Source organism: Spea bombifrons, chromosome 4 (genome assembly GCF_027358695.1).
Source record: "Spea bombifrons isolate aSpeBom1 chromosome 4, aSpeBom1.2.pri, whole genome shotgun sequence".
Taxonomy (NCBI): Eukaryota; Metazoa; Chordata; class Amphibia; order Anura; family Pelobatidae; genus Spea; species Spea bombifrons.
The window spans coordinates 89,080,504-89,100,306 of NC_071090.1; the positions used below are offsets into that span (position 1 = coordinate 89,080,504).

General features: G+C 38.4%; 1 protein-coding gene across 1 annotated transcript in view; it reads left to right on the forward strand.

The window, feature by feature from the left end:
- The window catches only part of SLCO3A1 (solute carrier organic anion transporter family member 3A1), a 109,969-nt gene that overhangs the window by 67,989 nt on the left and 22,177 nt on the right, over window positions 1-19,803 (forward strand). Inside the window, exons 3-7 of the mRNA XM_053461810.1 lie at window positions 3,616-3,714; window positions 4,452-4,715; window positions 13,631-13,795; window positions 15,169-15,367; window positions 19,234-19,372. Coding sequence (XP_053317785.1) covers window positions 3,616-3,714; window positions 4,452-4,715; window positions 13,631-13,795; window positions 15,169-15,367; window positions 19,234-19,372 — 866 coding nt within the window. The remainder of the gene's footprint in view (window positions 1-3,615; window positions 3,715-4,451; window positions 4,716-13,630; window positions 13,796-15,168; window positions 15,368-19,233; window positions 19,373-19,803) is intronic.

Genomic DNA, 19,803 nt, shown 5'->3' on the forward strand with positions numbered 1-19,803 from the left:
GCCAGAAGGCCCATCCAGTCTGCCCAACCTCTGAGTACTCTCCTTTAGTACTTGCCCTTATCCTATATCTAGCTTGGCATTATGCCTATCCCATGCTTGCTTAAATGACTTTACTGTATTAACATCTACCACTTCCACTGGGAGGCTATTCCATGCGTCCACTACCCTTTCCGTAAAGTAATATTTTCTGATGTTACCATTAAACCTTTGCCCCTCTAGTTTATGCTTGTGTCCTCTTGTTGCGGTTTTATTTCTTCTTTTAAATAAACTTTCTTCCTTTACTTTGTTGATTCCCTTTAAGTATTTAAATGTTTCTATCATATCCCCCCTGTCCCGTCTTTTTTCCAGGCTATATAGGTTAAGATCCTTTAACCTGTCCTGGTAAGGTTTATTTTGTAATCCATAAACCATTTTAGTAGCCCTTCTCTGCACTTTCTCCAACATATCTATATCCTTCTGGAGATATGGTCTCCAGTACTGTACACAATACTCCAAGTGAGGTCTCACCAGTGATCTGTACAGCGGCATGAGCACTTCCCTCTTTCTACTGCTAATACCTCTCGCTATACAACCAAGCATTCTGCTAGCATTACCTGCTGCTCTACTGCATTGTCTACCTACCTTTAAATCCTCAGAAATAATTACCCCTAAATCCCTTTCCTCACACATTGAGGTTAGGACAGTACCAAATAGTCTATACTCTGCCCTTGGGTTTTTATGCCCCAGGTGCATTACTTTGCATTTATCCACGTTAAATGCCAATTGCCACAGCTCTGACCATTTTTCCAGCTTACCTAGATCGTTTGCCATTTGGCTTCTTCCTCCAGGAACACCAACCCTGTTGCAAATTTTTGTGTCGTTGGCAAATAAACATACCTTTCCATCAACACCATCTGCAATATCACTAATGAAAATATTAAAGAGAATGGGTCCAAGTACAGATCCCTGAGGTATCCCACTGGTAACAAGACCTTGTTCTGAATATACGCCATTGACTACAACCCTCTGTTTTCTGTCACTCAGCCACTCCTTAATCCATTCAACAACATTGGGATCTAAACCCAGAGATTGCAGTTTATTTATAAGTCTTCTATGTGGGACAGTGTCAAAGGCCTTACTGAAATCCAGATACGCAATGTCTACTGCACCACCTTGATCAATTACTTTAGTCACCCAATCAAAAAAATCAATAAGATTTGTTTGGCAAGATCTTCCTGAGGAAAACCCATGTTGTTTTTGATCTTGAAAGCCATGTGACTTCAGATGTTCAACAATCCTTTCCTTTAACATTGTTTCCATTAATTTTCCCACTACAGATGTAAGACTAACTGGCCTGTAGTTGCCCGACTCCTCCCTACTGCCTTTTTTGTGTATAGGCACAACATTCGCTACTTTCCAATCCCCAGGGACAACTCCCGTTACCAATGATTCGTTAAATATATCAGTTAACGGTTTTGCTAGTACACCCCCAAGCTCTTTTAATAACTTGAGGTGTATCCCATCAGGCCCCATCGACTTATTTGTCTTTACCTTAGACAACTGAAGTTAAACCTCCGCCTCGATAAACTCACATATTTCAAATGATTCAGTCTTTTTTCCCAACTGAGGTCCCATTCCATCATTCTCATCTGTAAAACTCTGATTTCTGACTGGAGAGCGTTGTCTCAAAAATATCATAAAAATGAATGGTGTCCTGGAGAGAGGGGAAGGCAGCAATGTTCAAGAGAGCTCTTGGAGGATAAGTAAGGAGAAGTGACATTTGGTTTAAGCAGATAGGAAAGCATTAGTTACTTTGATAAGAGCTTTCTCAGTAGAATGTTGGGGAAAGAAACTAGATAGCAAAGGGTCACGTAAAGGGTTACAGGAAATAAAATGGGTGACATAATTAAAGACTAATCTTTCCAGTTGCTTGAAGGTCATAAGAGAAGGGGACTAGGATGGTATTTTAGGGTAGGAATAGGGCCAATGAGAAGAAAAGATAGGAGATGCAAAAACTAGGGCCAAGCAGCAGGTAGTAAAGTGAGAGGATGTCCGGACATCCAATATCCTTTTTGTGGGTGGCAGATCTGAAGCAGTTAAAAATGGCTCTTGGCAGGAGAGGGATTGTTGTTCCATGTTGGAGACCAAAGGATCAAGTAAAATGGACCAGTTTGGCAAGAGCATGGATGGATGGATTGTCAATATGTCTATTGAACTCACCTAGAATGAATGTGTTAGAGGAGACAAAGTCAGAGAGCCAAGCAGCAAAGTAATCTTTAAACTGGGACATAGTAGAAACAGGTTGGTAAATCACTGCTATATATAAAGTTTTGGTAAAGTGACAGAAACTATATATGTATTGTCCAGTGTTTTTTTGTATTGAAGCAGTTAATTATTCACATTTACCCTTGTCTTTCCGATTGACACTGTTTGTTTTATGTGGTGGTTATTGTAGCCTATGGTGGTGGCACTAGCAGATGCAGTGTGTGTGAGTATATCAATAGTAGAACAGTGTGTGGTTGACTGCACACCAACCCAGCTTTTTATATCACCAGGGAAAAAATGTCTTCAATATCCTGGATGTAGGTCCATATGTTCCATGGGCAAACCATGTTCAAAATGTATTTTTTTCTTAGCTGTTACCTACCAGTTTTGCTGACCTTGAGAGCTTGATTATTCAACACAAAGTAGCTCAAACAATAATTTAATTAGGATCATTAGTTTGTCCATTAGAATACACATAGCTTCCATGTGTAAGCACCATAGGAAAGTAATTTAAAAATGAGTAGGGTGTATTTTAACCATAAACTAATGGCTTTTTTGTGTTGGCAACTTGATTGCCTCTAATAATGTCTGACAGAGAACTCTTATCACACCATGCAATACTGCTAGCATATTTTTGGATGCTTGCAAAGGCACTATGAATTGTGTGTTACATTTGAAACAAATTTATAGAGCTAGAAACTTTCAAAATAACCTAACTGGAAATCTTATAATTAATATCTGAGATAGATTTCTGATGAAAAACTTTCATTTAGGCAACAGTCCCACTGTGGGACCACCGGGGGACAAAGCCCCCAAAATACAATCACATTTAAATAAACAACTAGAAATGTATTTAAAAATTAAAACATGCAAAAAATACACTGTACCTACTCTAGATGCCTTACCCAATTAAATCTATAATTATTATTCCCCCTAGCCACACCTGACCACATCACCTAAATCAAAAGTGTCTCTCTGTGGCCATTTTAAATGTTGGTGGAGTTCAATTGGAATTTCAATAGAAGCACATGAATATTACTCCTGGGCTAAGCACCCAATCACTGTCACAAAAATGGGACCACAGAGGTCTGCAGCTTCTCCTTAATGGGTACTTTATTATTATTATTTTTTTATTTAATATACAATCTTTGTTGGTTAGCCTTTGGGCTGTCCCTTTAAAAAAATATGTCTCATTAAATATAGAATATGAAGAAAACAACCCTACCTTTAGTTTATAACATTCCAGTCTAGAGTGTCTAAGTTTATAATGTCATCCTTAAAAAAATGATGTCAGTTGACATAATAGTTTGTGTAACTCAAACTATGGGACTTATTATGTCTGTAATGCATTTTTTAATCTTTTTTTTTCAGGTATCCTTTTTACCATGCTCGTATTTGGACCAGCCTGTGGCTTTATCTTGGGTTCTTTCTGCACCAAAATTTATGTGGATGCATTGCTTGCAGATACCAGTAAGTGTGCTATGTTATATTTTGTTACTATACAACATACATTTGCTTAATGATATAAAACATTACATTCGTGTTAGATGGAAATCAATATAGCAGAAAATGTTTATTTAAAAAAAATAAATGCTGGAGAAAATTTATTCTTTGGAATCCAGATACTTGTAAGAAATAGATATAAACTTCATCTAAAATATAGGTGCAAGGTTTTAGGGGTAATGATAAAATGACATGTAGGATTTGGCCAATCTTTATTATGTTTTTGTACTTTTTTAGATTGTAAGTGCAGAAGCAGGGTATTTATATGCCCACCATGCTTTACAGTAACTTTGTATGAATGCACCATCAGGCTAGACTGCAACTTTACAGATAGGGTCCTCAATTCCTGTTATTGTATATTTGTTATGTATTTATTACCCGTCCCATCTTTCAATTGTACTGCGCTATGTAATATGTTGGCGCTTAATAATAAAGAATAATAATAAAAATACCGGTAGTTCCATACTACACCACCCTTACCACACACAATCCAAATCTTTGTTTTACTGCAACAGGTACATTTAGAGTAGGTGTGGTGTCGCCGGGGTCTGGTCGTACATTATTCTCGCAAAAACATCCATTTAAAAAACAAAAACACTCATTTCTGAATGACTTTGCACACTATAAGAAAGGATTCAATTGGAAAAGTGTGTGTTTCTCTATCATTTTACACCTCAACTCTGCTTAAATCTCCACTGACGTAGGCAAATTGGAAATCACTCCTGAGGATCCACGATGGATTGGGGCGTGGTGGGCTGGGTTTCTTCTCTGCGGTGCCTTACTATTCTTCTCATCCCTGCTGATGTTTGGATTCCCACAGTCCCTTTCTTCACATATGGACCATTCAGAGGAGAGTGAGCAGACCATGCTCGCTGACAGAGAATATGAAAGATCCAAACCTAGTAATGGCACATTAAGACATTCCTCAGACCCGGGGGATGGTGCCTCTTGCTTCCAACAGTTGAGAGGTAACTATGTTAACAGCTATTTAGTTTAATTTTGGGGGGTGCTGTGTATTGAGTCTTTTGTATGTTTATAGACTGCATTCGTAATCTTCAATATCAGTTGAGAAATAGCACAAAATGGTTTATGTTCTGTTGAGATGATTGTTCTTCGAGAGATTGCAAACGTAGTAAAGGTGTTTCTTCATGGATCTAATACATTTTGTTTGCATCGATCTGTTATTTTTTTAGGTATCCATATAAGATAATTGTAAGGATAAGATATTTCTGTAAGCATCTCTGATGCAGATTTTAACTATGTCCTTACACAATTGCAATATTATGTCATTAGTGCATTTCAATGGCTTCTCTTAAAGCCACAAGTCTTTGTCCTCCCTGCTATTCTAGCATTTGTGTTAGTAAAGGAGCAGTGCAGATTTTTGCTTATAAAATGCTAACAAAAAGCCCCAGATGTGGTGATAAGAAATTAAACCAGACTCTAAACTGCCATTTTTACAGACAAAAATACTTAACAAGTTACAAAAACGAAAGGTGCCCTTCTCATCTCTAGGACTTATTTATAAAAGGAAAATAAACGGCTGGCACTAAAGAAAATCTATCAATTTCCATCTGTACTTTGTGAATCAAAATAGATTTTAAAACCTCAAAAGGATTAAAACAAATGTTTTCTAGAAATGTTAAAAAACAGATTGTCTCAAAAATAGACTTCAAACACATTGCTTGAATTTTTTGACATTTCACAATTCCCTTTTTTATGGAAGGCATGGCTTTGGCTGGAAGTCACCCATGATGTTTTATTCATATTCACATTATATTTTGTTGAAGGCAGTCACCAACTGAGGGATTATTCGCTGTAGAGTCCATTCACAATGTGTCTTTTGCTGTTTATTTGTAGTCTCAGGCATATATTTAGAGCTCCAGCTGTGGTTTACACTTTGCATTGGCAGTTCACAAAAGGACCTGGTTATTCTCCATTCCCAGGAGCATAATAGGTGATAAAAATAATAAATAACAGAAGCAGATGTTAGAGGTTCAGTATAATGTATAGTAACTGATTAAAGCTGGTTCTATAAAAGTGAACCTTTCCCCATAGCCACAGTTTTGTTTTATTCAACAGATCTCACAAAACTACCACTTGGGTTAACTGCATCTCAAAATATTGAATTGACTTGTGACATTCAATTATAACCTGCTTATTGCCCCTTAATCCATTATGCCAAGAAATTGTAAACTTTTAGCATTGAATAGTATTCTGTTGTAACAGTACCGAAGGGAAAAGCATTTTAGGGGCAAAGTGAAGTGAAAAGAATTAATCATGGCTAAATGGTAGCTTGTCCATAACATCAATTTTTACCCATGCTTCTCCGTAGAAGACACACAAAGTTGAAATAATGCCTTACGTTTAAATCAAATATCTCCAGACAATTACCAGTATATCCAATATATATTTAAAAGTTATCGACAGCTTCAACGATAAATGTAGTTATGCTAAAGAACGATAGAAACATAGAACTGCTCCGCCCATCTAGCCTACCCATTTTTTATGATGTAGAGACTTAGGCAACCCTATGCCTATCCCATGCATGTTTTAATTTCATCACTGTATTAGCCTCCACCTTTTATGATGAGACTTTTTCCACCAGGAATATTTACCCTGTTGCAGAATTCTGTATCATCTGTAACAAGACATACCATACCATTAAGACCTTCTATAATATCACTAATAACAACCTTAAAACGTACGGGTCCCAATACTGATCCCTGAGGTACCCCACTAGTAACAGGTCCTTCCTCTCAATATACATAATTAAAATAGCTGCCAATAATTGCACCTTGCGGCACAACTATCGAACACTTACTTAAAAATGTACCACCCCCGCTGCTCCAAAGCTCTGCCCACTCTGCCCAACCCACACTATTAGCATAATTTAGCTCCACCGAGTTTTTATAGTTCTGATTATATCACCAAGTTCACATACTGGCTTGCCATGAAACACTGCCGGGACTTGCCATTGCCATGAACTCTTCAGGCACCTGTCTGTGCTAAACATGCTAATGAGCCATCAAGGGGCAGGCACAGGCCAAGGAAGACTCCTTTTTTACAAAGAGTCAAATACTCTATATATATAATGTGTAAGGTATACTTAACACCTATAATTACAAATGACAAAAAATAAATCAATGTGGGAGGGAGTACAATCGGCATGAGGGCATATCCAAAGAACAACCTGGAAATTAACCAGGACCATTACAAGAGCATTAAATCCCAGAATATCACTAATTAATATAACTTATTACATATTACAATAGGATTGGCACTATACTAATTTAATTAAATACAATAACACAGGTGCTTGCAGCAGCAACATTAACTTACAGACACAGATGAACTTGTTGAAAATGGCCACAGATACTACTTCAAAGTATTAAAGGCACTAAGGCATCTGACACCCACACTTACATACAAACACACTTACATACCTACATACTCAAAAACACACACATAATATACACAGACACACACTAACATACCCATACATTAACATAATCAAGCACATGTCAACACTAACATACCCAATATGCTCCTGGATTTAACTTCATTTTAGTCTCCTTCATTTTAGTGGAGAAGCTATATGGGGAAGGATGCAGAGCAATTTTTTTTATACAGGGCAGGTGAGCCAGGTGCACAGGGTGCATCACAGCCTGGCACAGGAAATAATTGCTTTGCTCCATACTCTGTACAAATTCTTCACTGCACAGTGCTCTGCTCTCTGCACCACCTCCCGGGCGCATACACTTAAACACTATATGCAAATACACACACTGTTCGTGGACACGCCATGCAGTCTAATACTGACACCCCAACACACTTACTCTAACGCTGTATACTGACACACTTATTTTAACCAAGGATAGGCACAGACATGGTCCATAGCTAGCATTTTCACAGTTGCTGGACTCAGCCAAAGACACTATGAATTGTGTTTTTTTTAATTTAAAACAGTGCTGAATAGTGCTACTGGTTTAAAAGAGTGTTACAGTGAATCATTCTATTCTCTTTAGGCACAAAACAGTAATAGTATGGATAGACTGTCAAAATCCACACATACGCATACATTGCCCTTATAAACGCCTGTCCATACACATATACAGTATATACACTTTCCTTACAAACGCCTGCTCATACACACATACATATATACCGTATTTGCTCGATTATAAGACGAGGTTTTTTTCAGAGCAAATGCTCTGAAAAATACCCCTCGTCTTGTAATCGGGGTCGTCTTCTAATCAGACCTCAAATGAGGTCTGACTATTAGACTAAGATCCAGATCCCCCGCATCGCTGCAGGGGACCTGGATCCTCAGGTATGGTAACCTCAGCAGCTGCCGGCGTCTATCACCGAGCGCCGGCGAAAGTGCCGGCAGCAGCCGAGGTTGCATAAGCGCGTACCTTCCTGCTCCCGGGATAGCCCGCCCACTGTGGGGAAGCAGAGCCGGTTGGGGAGATTCCTCCAGAAGCAGGACCGGAACCCGGCGGTACTGCACTGTCCCAAAGAAGACCTCTTCAATTTTCTGGAGGAGGCGGGGCCTAGCGGGGTCACATAGCGTCATGCTGTAATCCCGTGGGAGCTGCAGCAAGCGCCTGCTGAGGCATTGCGGTGAGTGAAGTGCCTGAGTGGGTAGGTAAGTGTCTAGGTGGGTAGGTAAGTGTAAGTGTCTGGGTGGGTAGGTAAGTGTAAGTGTCTCAGTAAGTGTCTCAGTGGGTAGGGAAGTGTCTGGGTGGGTAGGGAAGTGTCTGGGTGGGTAGGGAAGTGTAAGTGTCTCAGTGGGTAGGTAAGTGTCTGGGTGGGCAGGTAAGTGTAAGTGTCTCAGTGGGTAGGTAAGTGTCTGGGTGGGTAGGTAAGTGTCTGGGTGGGTAGGGAAGTGTAAATGTCTCAGTGGGTAGGTAAGTGTAAGTGTCTCAGTGGGTAGGTAAGTGTAAGTGTCTCAGTGGGTAGGTAAGTGTCTGGGTGGGTGTATTAGTGTCTGAGTATGTAAGTGTCCCCATATATGCCACTCTGTCCCATGATATGCCTTTTAAACCCCTATATGCCAGAGTGGCATATAGGGGGTTAAAAGGCATATCATGGGACAGAGTGGCATATAGGAGGGTATAAGGCATGCCTGGGGGCAGATATGCATAACTGGAGGGCAGGTTGGTAAATAAAAGGAAATTAAAAACAAACAAATAGTTTACATGAATTATTATTTATTTACTAGTAAAACTTTTTTCCTATAGGGTAGTCTTATAATCAGGCTTTTTCTTTTTTTCCTAAATTAATATTCAGATTTTGGGGGGTCGTCTTATAATCGGGGTCGTCTTATAATCGAGCAAATACGGTATATGCATTCACACTTGCCGTTACACACAAACATACTGGCTCACACTTGCCCTTGCAGCTACATGCTTACTTGCCCTGAGACACACTTGCCCTAAGATACACGCACTTCCAAAATAGAAACACACTCCCCTTTCTCATTACCCCTCCCCTTTTCTGTATCTCTCGTATTTCTCTTTATTTATCCCCTTTCTTACCCCCTTTCTCATTATCTCCCCTTTATCTCCATCTCCCTTGTTTCTTATTATATCCTCCATTCCTCACTGTCTCTCTCCTTTCTTTTTATCTCTTCCCCCCATTTGCTCCCTCATTTCTCTTTAGCTCTCCCTTTTTCTCCCTAGCACCTACCACTCTTTTCTCCCCAATCTCTTACCTTTCTCCCTCTACTTCCCCCCTTTCTACCCAATCTCTTACCTTTCTCCCTCTGCTCGCCCTTTTCTCCACATTTTTTACCTTTCTTCCCAATCTATTTATTCAAGCCTTTGCTTCAGCACTCCCTAACTGTGTGGGCGACATCCATACTGAGTGCCGGCATATAATAATATATTCTGGCGCTCAGCATCAATCGCCGGCACACAGTGTTAGGGAATGATGGACAGACCTCACACTCCCTTAATTCTGGAACAGTTAGAGGGAGATCCTTGATTTTCCCAACCAGCCCTGCACCTAACATCTACAACTGCCGATTTTGCAGGACATGTCCTGGGACACTTAAGTACCTGGACATGCTCCCCAATCCCAGGACTGTTTCCATGTGTTTCCTAACTGAAGTCCCTTCCCTTGACTTTCCTCTGTAAAAAAATGTGTACTTTGAAAATGCATTCTTTCAAATATTAAAATAATAATAATAACAATAAAATGCCTTGTTTGTGGGGCAAATATAGATGCAGAGATCCTGCAGATTTGCATTACATCTTTACAAGTGGGTCACAACATACATGTAAAGGGACTTAACTATCAGATCCGTTAAAGTCCGTAAGATGACATTTGTGTCATTTAAGGGGTGCAAATTCATAGCAATTTGCAATCCCTGCTCTGCTTACAATGCCTTTTTAGGAAATATTAAAGTTCAATATGGTGTGGCTACAGATGGGTTAATAAGGGAGGCACATATAATTGCTTTAGTCAGTCCCAATGCTAAAGCGAACAACCTGTCCTTGATGCGGCAAGCTAAGATATATTTTCTTATATCACAACTAATTCTACATTTAATATTCAGAGGCACTTTTGCATTGCACAATAAAGCTGGAATATTTCGAAGGACAGTCAGCAGGAGGTCAGCATATGACATTGGAAGTCAGCAGGTTATCACAGGGACTAATGAGGGGCTGGCCAGCCATGACTTTTAATGTGTTTTTTTATATCTGTCTGACCACAGTAGAAAAAATGTATGCATCCTCATTATAGTAGCACCCTAAGGATCTGGAAAAAAAGAATATTACTTGATAAAGATACAGTAGCAGTCACACCACTGTTCTAAAGTATTCATTTCACATGCAGGATCAAGAGCAGTTAACATTTTGTTTTTTCCGATTGCTCCTCGCTCTGATCTCGATGTGAGGCCCAGATTGGCAATTAAAGTACTGAATTCTCATTGTCTTGGTCGACAAAAATACTGTCTCAATAAATGTTATTATTATTTTGCGCTATTATTTTGCCTTCTTATAAAAGTAAACTGTTGGTACTTTAGATGTGTATCTTGCCATTTACTGTCTTTTGCTTGCTTGCATGAGGTTCTAGCCCCTCCATTTTCGTTTGACTGTAAGAAATATGGTGCTTATGTTAAAGAGCACACTCTGGATTTCTAAATGTGTTTCATTACCATAAACCTACTTCATTTTAGATACACTCATTATACTCTGTAATGCGTTTTTGTGTTCCTTTGCTCCTGAATCACTGTTTTATTAATATTCATCAGATCTGAAGCCCATGGCTAGACTCTAGCATGCTACTGTAGCACCAGTTTTGTCTTCTGTGTGCCAATATTTGGGAAGCTGCTCCTTCCACTCAATTTTAATGCATTCCAAATCATGTCCCATTTTTGTGTACTGGAAAATGGATGTGAGCACCTTCTCATATAATCAATAGACACCAATATTCACCGATAAACCAGTTCACACCAATATTATCAAAGATTATAGGAGAATAGAATGTTCTTGAAACTGTTGACCATTTTTGGAAAGACCATTGTGAAGTCATTAATTACATTTCATCCAATTTTCCCTTTTATTTATCCCTTTATTACTAATTCCATGCTGTGTAAGTCTCAGCAACATTCTTTTAAACATGATAAAAATATCCTTAATCTTGCATAATTTCCACTTCATAAGAAGTATTAATCTATTTTGTTGCCTGCTATAGCTACTCTAAATACTAGTGTTGATAATCTATATTATCTACACACAATCAAGTGCTCTCCAATGCTTATCTGTTGGTTTAAAAAAAAAAAACTAAAACATTCTTTTGCGCTCCATGCATACTCCTCTTACTACCCCTACGAACATCAAAAATCTACCATTATTCTTGTGTATTTTTTTATGACCCTGCTGCAATTAAGTACTTATTTCCTTTACAACTCTGTATCCCAACTAGTTCTTCTGTGCTCACACTTTCTTCTGGACTTTACTCTGAAGACCAGACTACATACACTCTATGCTCTATCTTATTGAAAAGCAACCATGGCATAATTCAGTTTCAGTTTGTTTTATATACTTCACCCGAGAAACACCATATGATTTTCTGTAACAAAAGGTACCAGGTCACCCAATCTTGGGCTCTGATGCGGCCTACTTTGTGTTTAAGGGGTCCCATGCACAGCGAGGTCTGACGCATGCTGTCTACACAGGGATCTCATTGTGTCATTAAGGATAGTCATTAAGTTGCAGGTCTTGCTAGGTTGTCCTGAAATGACCGCCTGAAAAACCACCTGGTGTAGCCCCATAACATTTACATCTGATAACATCTGAACACCTTAGCCTCAAAAGCATTGCATTTTTGGTGTGTGTCATCCCAATTTCAAATAAAGACTGTTTTCACTAGGGCTAATATCGTTATATCCAGTTTGCTCATTGTTAACAAAAAGGCATTTCTTAATTTGAATAATGCATGCAATACCTCAGTTAAAGCTTTCCATTATATGCAAATGGTACAATACAAGACAGAAGCGCAACAAAAGCCCTACTATCACTTAATTCAGACAAATGTTAAACAGATAGATCATCACACGTAATTCGATATTAGTCACTATTTATTAAGACAATGTCAGCATACATTAAGATGACTTCCAGTTCAAGCAGCGTTATCATTAAAATAATTAAGATGTTTACTGATGTAGAAAATTTGATAACTGTTCCATTAACTAAACTTCCCGTTTCTGTGTAATCACTTACAAATTTATGAGTGCAATTAGACTGTGCAGCTCTTAAGGGGTTAATATATACAAGGGGGGGTTATTAATCATGGCTTTAAATAGAGGCAACTCTACATGAAATGATTCTGCAGTGTTATATATAACCGACTGACTGAAATGATAACATGCAAAAATTAATTGGCTATTCTAAAAAAAAGAAAATGACATACAACTTATGTCTCCTACGAATCTTTGCATTTCCCACCACATTCAGCCTGTTAGCATGATGGGGTTTTTTCCCACAATCCAAGCATATCACGCTGTTCCCTGCCTTAGAAACATAGAAATTGACAGCTGATAAAAACTATTAGGCTCATCTAGTCTGCTCTAAAGACTCAAACCTTAATCAGTCCTTAAGTTCATGTGCACTAATAGTCCAATACAGATATTAAGCTGTTATTAGGTTGCTAATTTAAGTGCCTGTCATTAAAAAAATCATCTTTTTTTAACTACATATCTCCATCATATTGATGTTTCCATCATGGACCACATCTCTCCTTTACACAAGTCTTGCCTCCATGCTGCATCTCTCCCCTGTACACTTCAGGCGCTCACTCCATCTTTTCTCTTCATCATCTTGGAACACTGTCCAAAGGGAGTCCAGCAAATAGACTCTGACTGGACCTTTGTTTTTAGCCCCATCCAGCTTGACTATTCCTACATCTCTATATGTATAAAGATGGTCCCCATATACCCTCAGCAACAACAAGATAAAGCAGTTGAAATCTCAACTGGGAGTCCACATATGACTATTCCTGCATTAGACCAAAAATTTTGCGTATTTTGTGTTAAGATAATTATTTTTAAAACTATTGTGCCTAAGTCTGCAATATGTTTATAATTAGCCTAAATAAAGAATACTGTATTGTAATCTATGCAGTTTGGCATGGTTTCCAACCATTAGAGATACGCCTATGACACTATTCTACCCCCTTCCAAATACTCAAAATGTAAATGAGTGTTTTTCATACAAAAACACTATAATGCTGTTATCAAACCCTTTTTGGCCAGGATTGTGATAATTTGTATTGTTTTAACAGATAACTAAAAGTCAGCCTCTCCTTTTGTAGGTAAGCTTGTAATCCCTGTCTTAAAAAATGATGTTACCCTAATGTTTCTGCTTTCTTTCAGTTATTCCAAAAGTAACAAAGCACTTGCTCTCAAACCCTGTGTTCACATGCATCGTCCTCGCTGCCTGCATGGAGATAGCTGTGGTTGCTGGCTTTGCAGCTTTCCTGGGCAAATATCTAGAGCAGCAATTTAACCTGACAACGTCATCAGCCAACCAACTGCTAGGTGAGAACTTCCCTCAGCTATAAATTAACAAAGATCATTAACTGAATTGTGCTTTATGCTTTTACCTGAAGAAGATTTCTGAACAGTGATTTGTCTGTCTGAATGTAAAAATTCTTATTTACTGACCAAGTTACAAAATACACTTACAGTTGACCAAGAAATAACTTGAATCAATGTTCACACTTAGGTGGTCACCCTAGCATGGGAACAGTGAAAACATGCCCCAGTTCCATTACGTCCATGTTTTTCATAGAGAATCCGTTTGCTGTGGTTTTCATAGAAAATCCTGTTTCATTAGTTCACCTTGGAAAAAGCTATCATTGCATGTTTTCAAGAAGTTTGGAAACTTTATTAATATTATACCGTGACAGAAGCCTAATTACTGAGGACTAATGACAACAAAGTGTCTCCATTAGTTTCATGTTTTCTATTAGCTAGACCCACACTCACTCTGATAACATCAGCTGAAGGCATCTGCAATAATCGATCATCGATGATGATGAACCTTGTCTCAGACAACGTTTTGGTAACCAGCATACAAACTGATGAACCTTTTGTATTTTTCCCAACAACGTTTAAATTATTTCAATAATTTTTTGAAATTGGTAGCAGTAAAGAGAAACAAATTCAAATATAGTTAAGACTAAAGCTTTGGATTGTGGTTCCTACTAAAGGGTCAAAGGTATAATCTGCCTAAAGCACGGTCTGGAATTGTCATTGCCACCACGTGACCACTACTTCCCACATCAAGACTTCTCATATTGACGCTGGCCGTTTAAAGTGGCAAAGTCTATCAATCCCAGTCATATCTCACATGTCCACTGGGCGCTCAAGGTGTTAACTTAAATTATGCACACACATAAAGAAAGCTATTAGAAGCTGCAGCAGGCAAACCATCAATCATGCTGCTAAGTATATAACATATGCTATCTTTGATTGAGAGGGGCATGAAACAGCGGATAGAACATGTTTCCTATAACGTTTAATGCCAAATGTCTGGAAGGGAATTCTGAAACAACAGTCCAACAGAGCATCAGATGAATGTTAAAAATGACATAATAAAAAGCATACAAAACACCTACACTATTACTTACTGTGTTTCATGTGTAGTATTCCTAATTTAGATGGACTTCAAGCATTCCATGACTACGTAGTTACCACTTACACTTACATTGTTGTAATACACAAACTAAAGGTACATACACTATAGTTATGTTATATATTGCTTGATGTGCCTAATAATACTTTAATTAATTAAGATGTTCATAAAAAGGATTGTCAAAGCAACGTGGTTGGATACATTTTGAGACATTTTAGTTGATGTATTGTTTCTAATGTCCAGGCAAAATAACACTGATATGGTTTCTCTCTAGGAATGACGGCGATACCATGTGCTTGTTTAGGCATTTTTCTTGGCGGACTTCTCGTGAAAAAGCTAAGCTTGTCTGCGATTGGGGCTATCAGAATGGCCATGTTAGTAAACCTGGTGTCCACTGCATGCTATGTATCTTTCCTCTTCCTGGGCTGTGATACAGGCCCTGTAGCTGGTGTAACAGTTCCCTATGGAAACACGTAAGTAAACCATAATATTAAAGCAAAGAACACAGAGTGAACGTAGTAATGTAATATTATCCCACCGTGTCAGTGCTAATGTCCTATTTGCAGAATAATATATACAGTATATAGTATATCACACAGACTGATCATGTCATGTAACTGTATCTTACATTACAGGTAATGCTGTTATATTATCCAACACTATTAAGTAATGTTCACATTATGTGAAAAAAAAGAAGAAAGGCAATTAGTTATCATTTAAAATTCATGTAAAAAGTACATAAACAAAAACCTGAAGAAAATGCCAGGAAATATAGCTATATGTTTAAACACTATCTATAGGTAGAGTTTTATGTTGATCCATAAACGGTAGCCAGTAAATACACCAAAATCTACAGTGGATATAAAAAGTCTACACGCCAGGTTCTTGTGATGCTAAAGAATGAGACAAAGAAAAATCATGTCAGAATTTTTTTCCACCTTTAATGTGACCTATAATGTGAACAATTGAATTGCAAAACAAGCTGAAATCTTTGAGGGGAAAAACAAAACAAAAAAACCCCCTCACAATAACCTGGTTGCATAAGTGTGCACACCCTCTTATAACTGGGGCTGTGGCTGTGTTCAGAATTATCCAATCACATTCAAACTCATGTTACATAGAAGTCATTACACACCTGCCATCATATAAAGTGACTCTGATTAATCATAAATAAAGTTCAGCTGTTTTAGTAGGATTTACCTGACATTTGCTTAGTTGCATCTCAGAGTAGAAGCCATAGTCCCCAGAGAGCTTCCAAAGCATCAGAGGGATCTCATTGTTGAAAGATATCAGTCAGGAGAAGGGTACAAAAGAATTTCCAAAGCATGAGTTATACCATGGAACACAGTGAAGACAGTCATCAAGTGGAGACAATAGTGCACAACAGAGACATTACCAAGAACTGGACATCCCTCCAAAATTTATGAAAAGAAGAGAAGAAAACTGATCAGGGAGGCTTACAAGAGGCCTACTGCAACATTAAAGGAAGTGCAGGAATTTCTGGCATGTACTGCATGTGTGCCACATGTGACAACAATCTCCCGTATTCTTCATATGAATGGGCTATGAGGTAGGGTGGCAAGATGGAAGCCTTTTCTTATAAAAATGCACGGCTGAATTTTGCAAAAACAAACATCAAGTCTCCCAAAAGCATGTAGGAAAGTGTGTTATGGTCTGATGAAACCAAGGTTGAACTTTTTGCCCATAATTCCAAAAGGTATGTTTGGCGCAAAAACAACTCTGCACATCACCCAAAGAACACCATACCCACAGTGAAGTATGGTGGTGGCAGCATCATGCTTTGGGGCTGTTTTCTCTGGAACCGGGGCCTTAGTCAAGGTGGAGGAAATTATGAACAGTTCCAAATACCAGGCAATTTTGGCACAAAACCTTCAGGCATCTGTTAGGAAGCTGAAGCTGAAGTTCACCTTTCAGCACGACAACCCAAAGCACACATCCAAATCCACAAAAGCATAGCTTCACCAGAAGATTAACATTTTGGAATGACCCAGCCAGAGCCCAGACTTGAATCCAATTGAACATCTGTGGGGTGATCTGAAGAGGGCTGTGCACAGGGGATGTCCGTGCAATCTGACAGATTTGGAGCGCTTTTTTAAAGAAGAGGGGGCAAATATTGCCACATCAAGATGTGCCATAGACTCCTACCAAAAAAGACTGATTGCTCTAATAAAATCAAAAGGTGCTTCAAGAAAGTATTAGTTTAAGGGTGTGCACACTTATGCAACCAGGTTATCCGTTTCCTTTTAATCCTTCTACAATATTATTGAATAAACCAGTGGAAACACAGCCAAGTTATAGTGTCTGTGAATAAGATAATTCCCATAGATCCACCAATAAATCAATCAATTTTAATATAATAAAAAAAACTGGGCAGATACGTAGTTCCCTTTATTATCAGCGTGATATACGGTAATACTATAATACTGTTTATGTTTGTAAAACAATTTTTTTTAATGTTCTTGGTTTTATTACTCTATAATGTTATAGGTTAGGGCACCATTCCAAATGTTAGCACTTAACATCTGCCAGTATTATCTAAGGGATAACAATGTTTGTTGTCCTGAAGGTTAAACTCCCCGGGTTCTGTAGATGGGTGTGTTAAGTATTTCATGAAATCTTGCAACATCGCATTCAACCATCTGTGTCTTGTCTAGTACAATGTACTGAAATTCACAGTATTGAAAGTGACAGTTTTCAGAGATTTTAGTACCATCAAAGTACTTTGGACAAAGTAGCATATCTTTACTACTTTACAAATGGCATTTTCTTAAGCGACCACTAAACAGGGGTCCCATAGACCCCCTACTAACCAAGGGAGTAACATTCACACTTCACTAACAAATGTGTTAGGTTCAGACTCCTTACCCCCATCATGTGGGGATCTGAAATAACAGAAATTACCCTATGGTAGCCATGGGGCCCATCCCTTAACTTCTCCCATGCCCTGTTCTCTGTGTCTTTTAGGGGTAGAGTGTTAATAGGTTAATAAATACCCTTGCCCTTGTATTCCCTCCCCTGCACATTGGTATGGGAGGGTTTGTGAATTTCACCTTTTGGAGAGGAGCCCATGATGTGCCTTCCTCTTGCCTCACACAGTCTGTCCTGTAGGAAGAAGAGGGTCAAGTCCTAAAAAGTAGAAAAGGTTTAAAAACTCAAGTTCCCTACCTCTTAGTCCCCCAGGTAGGGGGTGAGGTCCATCCAATATACCCAAACCCTAATGGCATTCAAAGGAAGCAGTGTTTACTTACCATTTTGGCATCCAGCTTTGTCCAGCAAAGATGTCAATGTTATCTAAAGGAGCTGGCCACTAAAGTTATGTGTTGACTTATCACCTAGATCCTGTCTATGTACAGTATTTCTATAACCTCTTTACATAAATTCAATTTTTAACCAGCATCTATCATATGGATTGCATTTATGATTAACAGAAGGTTAGCATTAGCTATATTGCACATATTGGGAGAAAAAAACTATAGAGAACTTTAAGCACGGTGGTAACTCCCAAGAAGGTTACATAAAAACTGAAGGAACTATCCCATCATCACCACTTCAAGTGCTATAAATGTTATGAAAAAAAAACGTGTTGCTGGTAAATTGTATCAAGCTTCATTTGTTTATAGTTATTGCGACTATGCTGTCCTTGGTCATTTCACAACTACATTAGACGCAATGAAATGGCATTCATAGAGACATGATTGCCAAGTTAATTTAATAAATATTTCCTTGGCATGGTGTCCTATATAAAGTAGACAGAACATCTTCTTGCTATCCTGTTTCAAAATTGGAATTTAGTATTTTAGAGACCTTATACCTAAATTGTTCAAGAGGATTGCTAAACAGTATCCTGGAACCCCAGGGCGAAGCATAGCTGTTTCAGATGGTACCATGAAAACTAAGAAGAATCTTGTCAAATCATGTTCGTTACAATCAATAACGGCGTCAGCTTGTTTTCTATTTAGATTCACCAACAGTAATGGTTGTCAGTTCACATACCACTTGAATGATTTTGACCTTTTAAGGGGATACATTACCACTGTGTTTAAGCGGAGATTGTTTTTGCTCTATCTAATACTGTCATTGTTGGCATTTCATTCGATGAATCGTATAGGTAGAAGGCATGCAGATCATGTTGAACAATTTTGTTGTTAATCCCCCAATATTATGGTATAGTAGTTGTATAAATTGTACAGATAATGTTTATATTGGGACACAGCTTTCATACATAATAGTAAAGTGGCATAAATAAATTCTGCTCCTTCTGCAACCGTGACCTTGTAACCTGGTTACTGTAATTCACACTTTTGTTTTCTATATGAAGTTCTTTGACAGGTTCGTCTTTGGACCAATCTCAACCCTGCAATAATGGCTGTGAATGTCAGAATGACTCATTCTCTCCCGTATGTGGTGCTGATGGAGTTACATATATGTCTGCTTGCTTCGCTGGATGTACAAAGACGGTGAGCTCACGGATAATCCTATAGTGATTTATGCTACAGATTTACATGAACAGTTGCCTACCAGGGAATACAAACTTTACCATCACCTTCATAGATCCCTTTCGCTGCTCCTTTATGGCCCCATATGGGTCACTGACAGATTGCCTTCTCTTAATTAAGCTAGGCCATACCTTTCCTGCTGTGCAAGTTGATGGGTGGTCCGCAAGGCCATTTATTATTATGCATTTGCACACTATTGGTAGGTGCTGATAATGTTAGTGCACCTCCTCTCATGCCACATCTATATATTTAGTATGTCAAAAGAACATTAAGAAACCAATTCCCTTTAAGTCACACATGCTAAAAGCAGACTATATCAGCCATTTAGCTTGTATGTCTGGCAGTTGGTGGATACACATATAAACTTGGCCTTCTGTACTTATGAGAGTAAA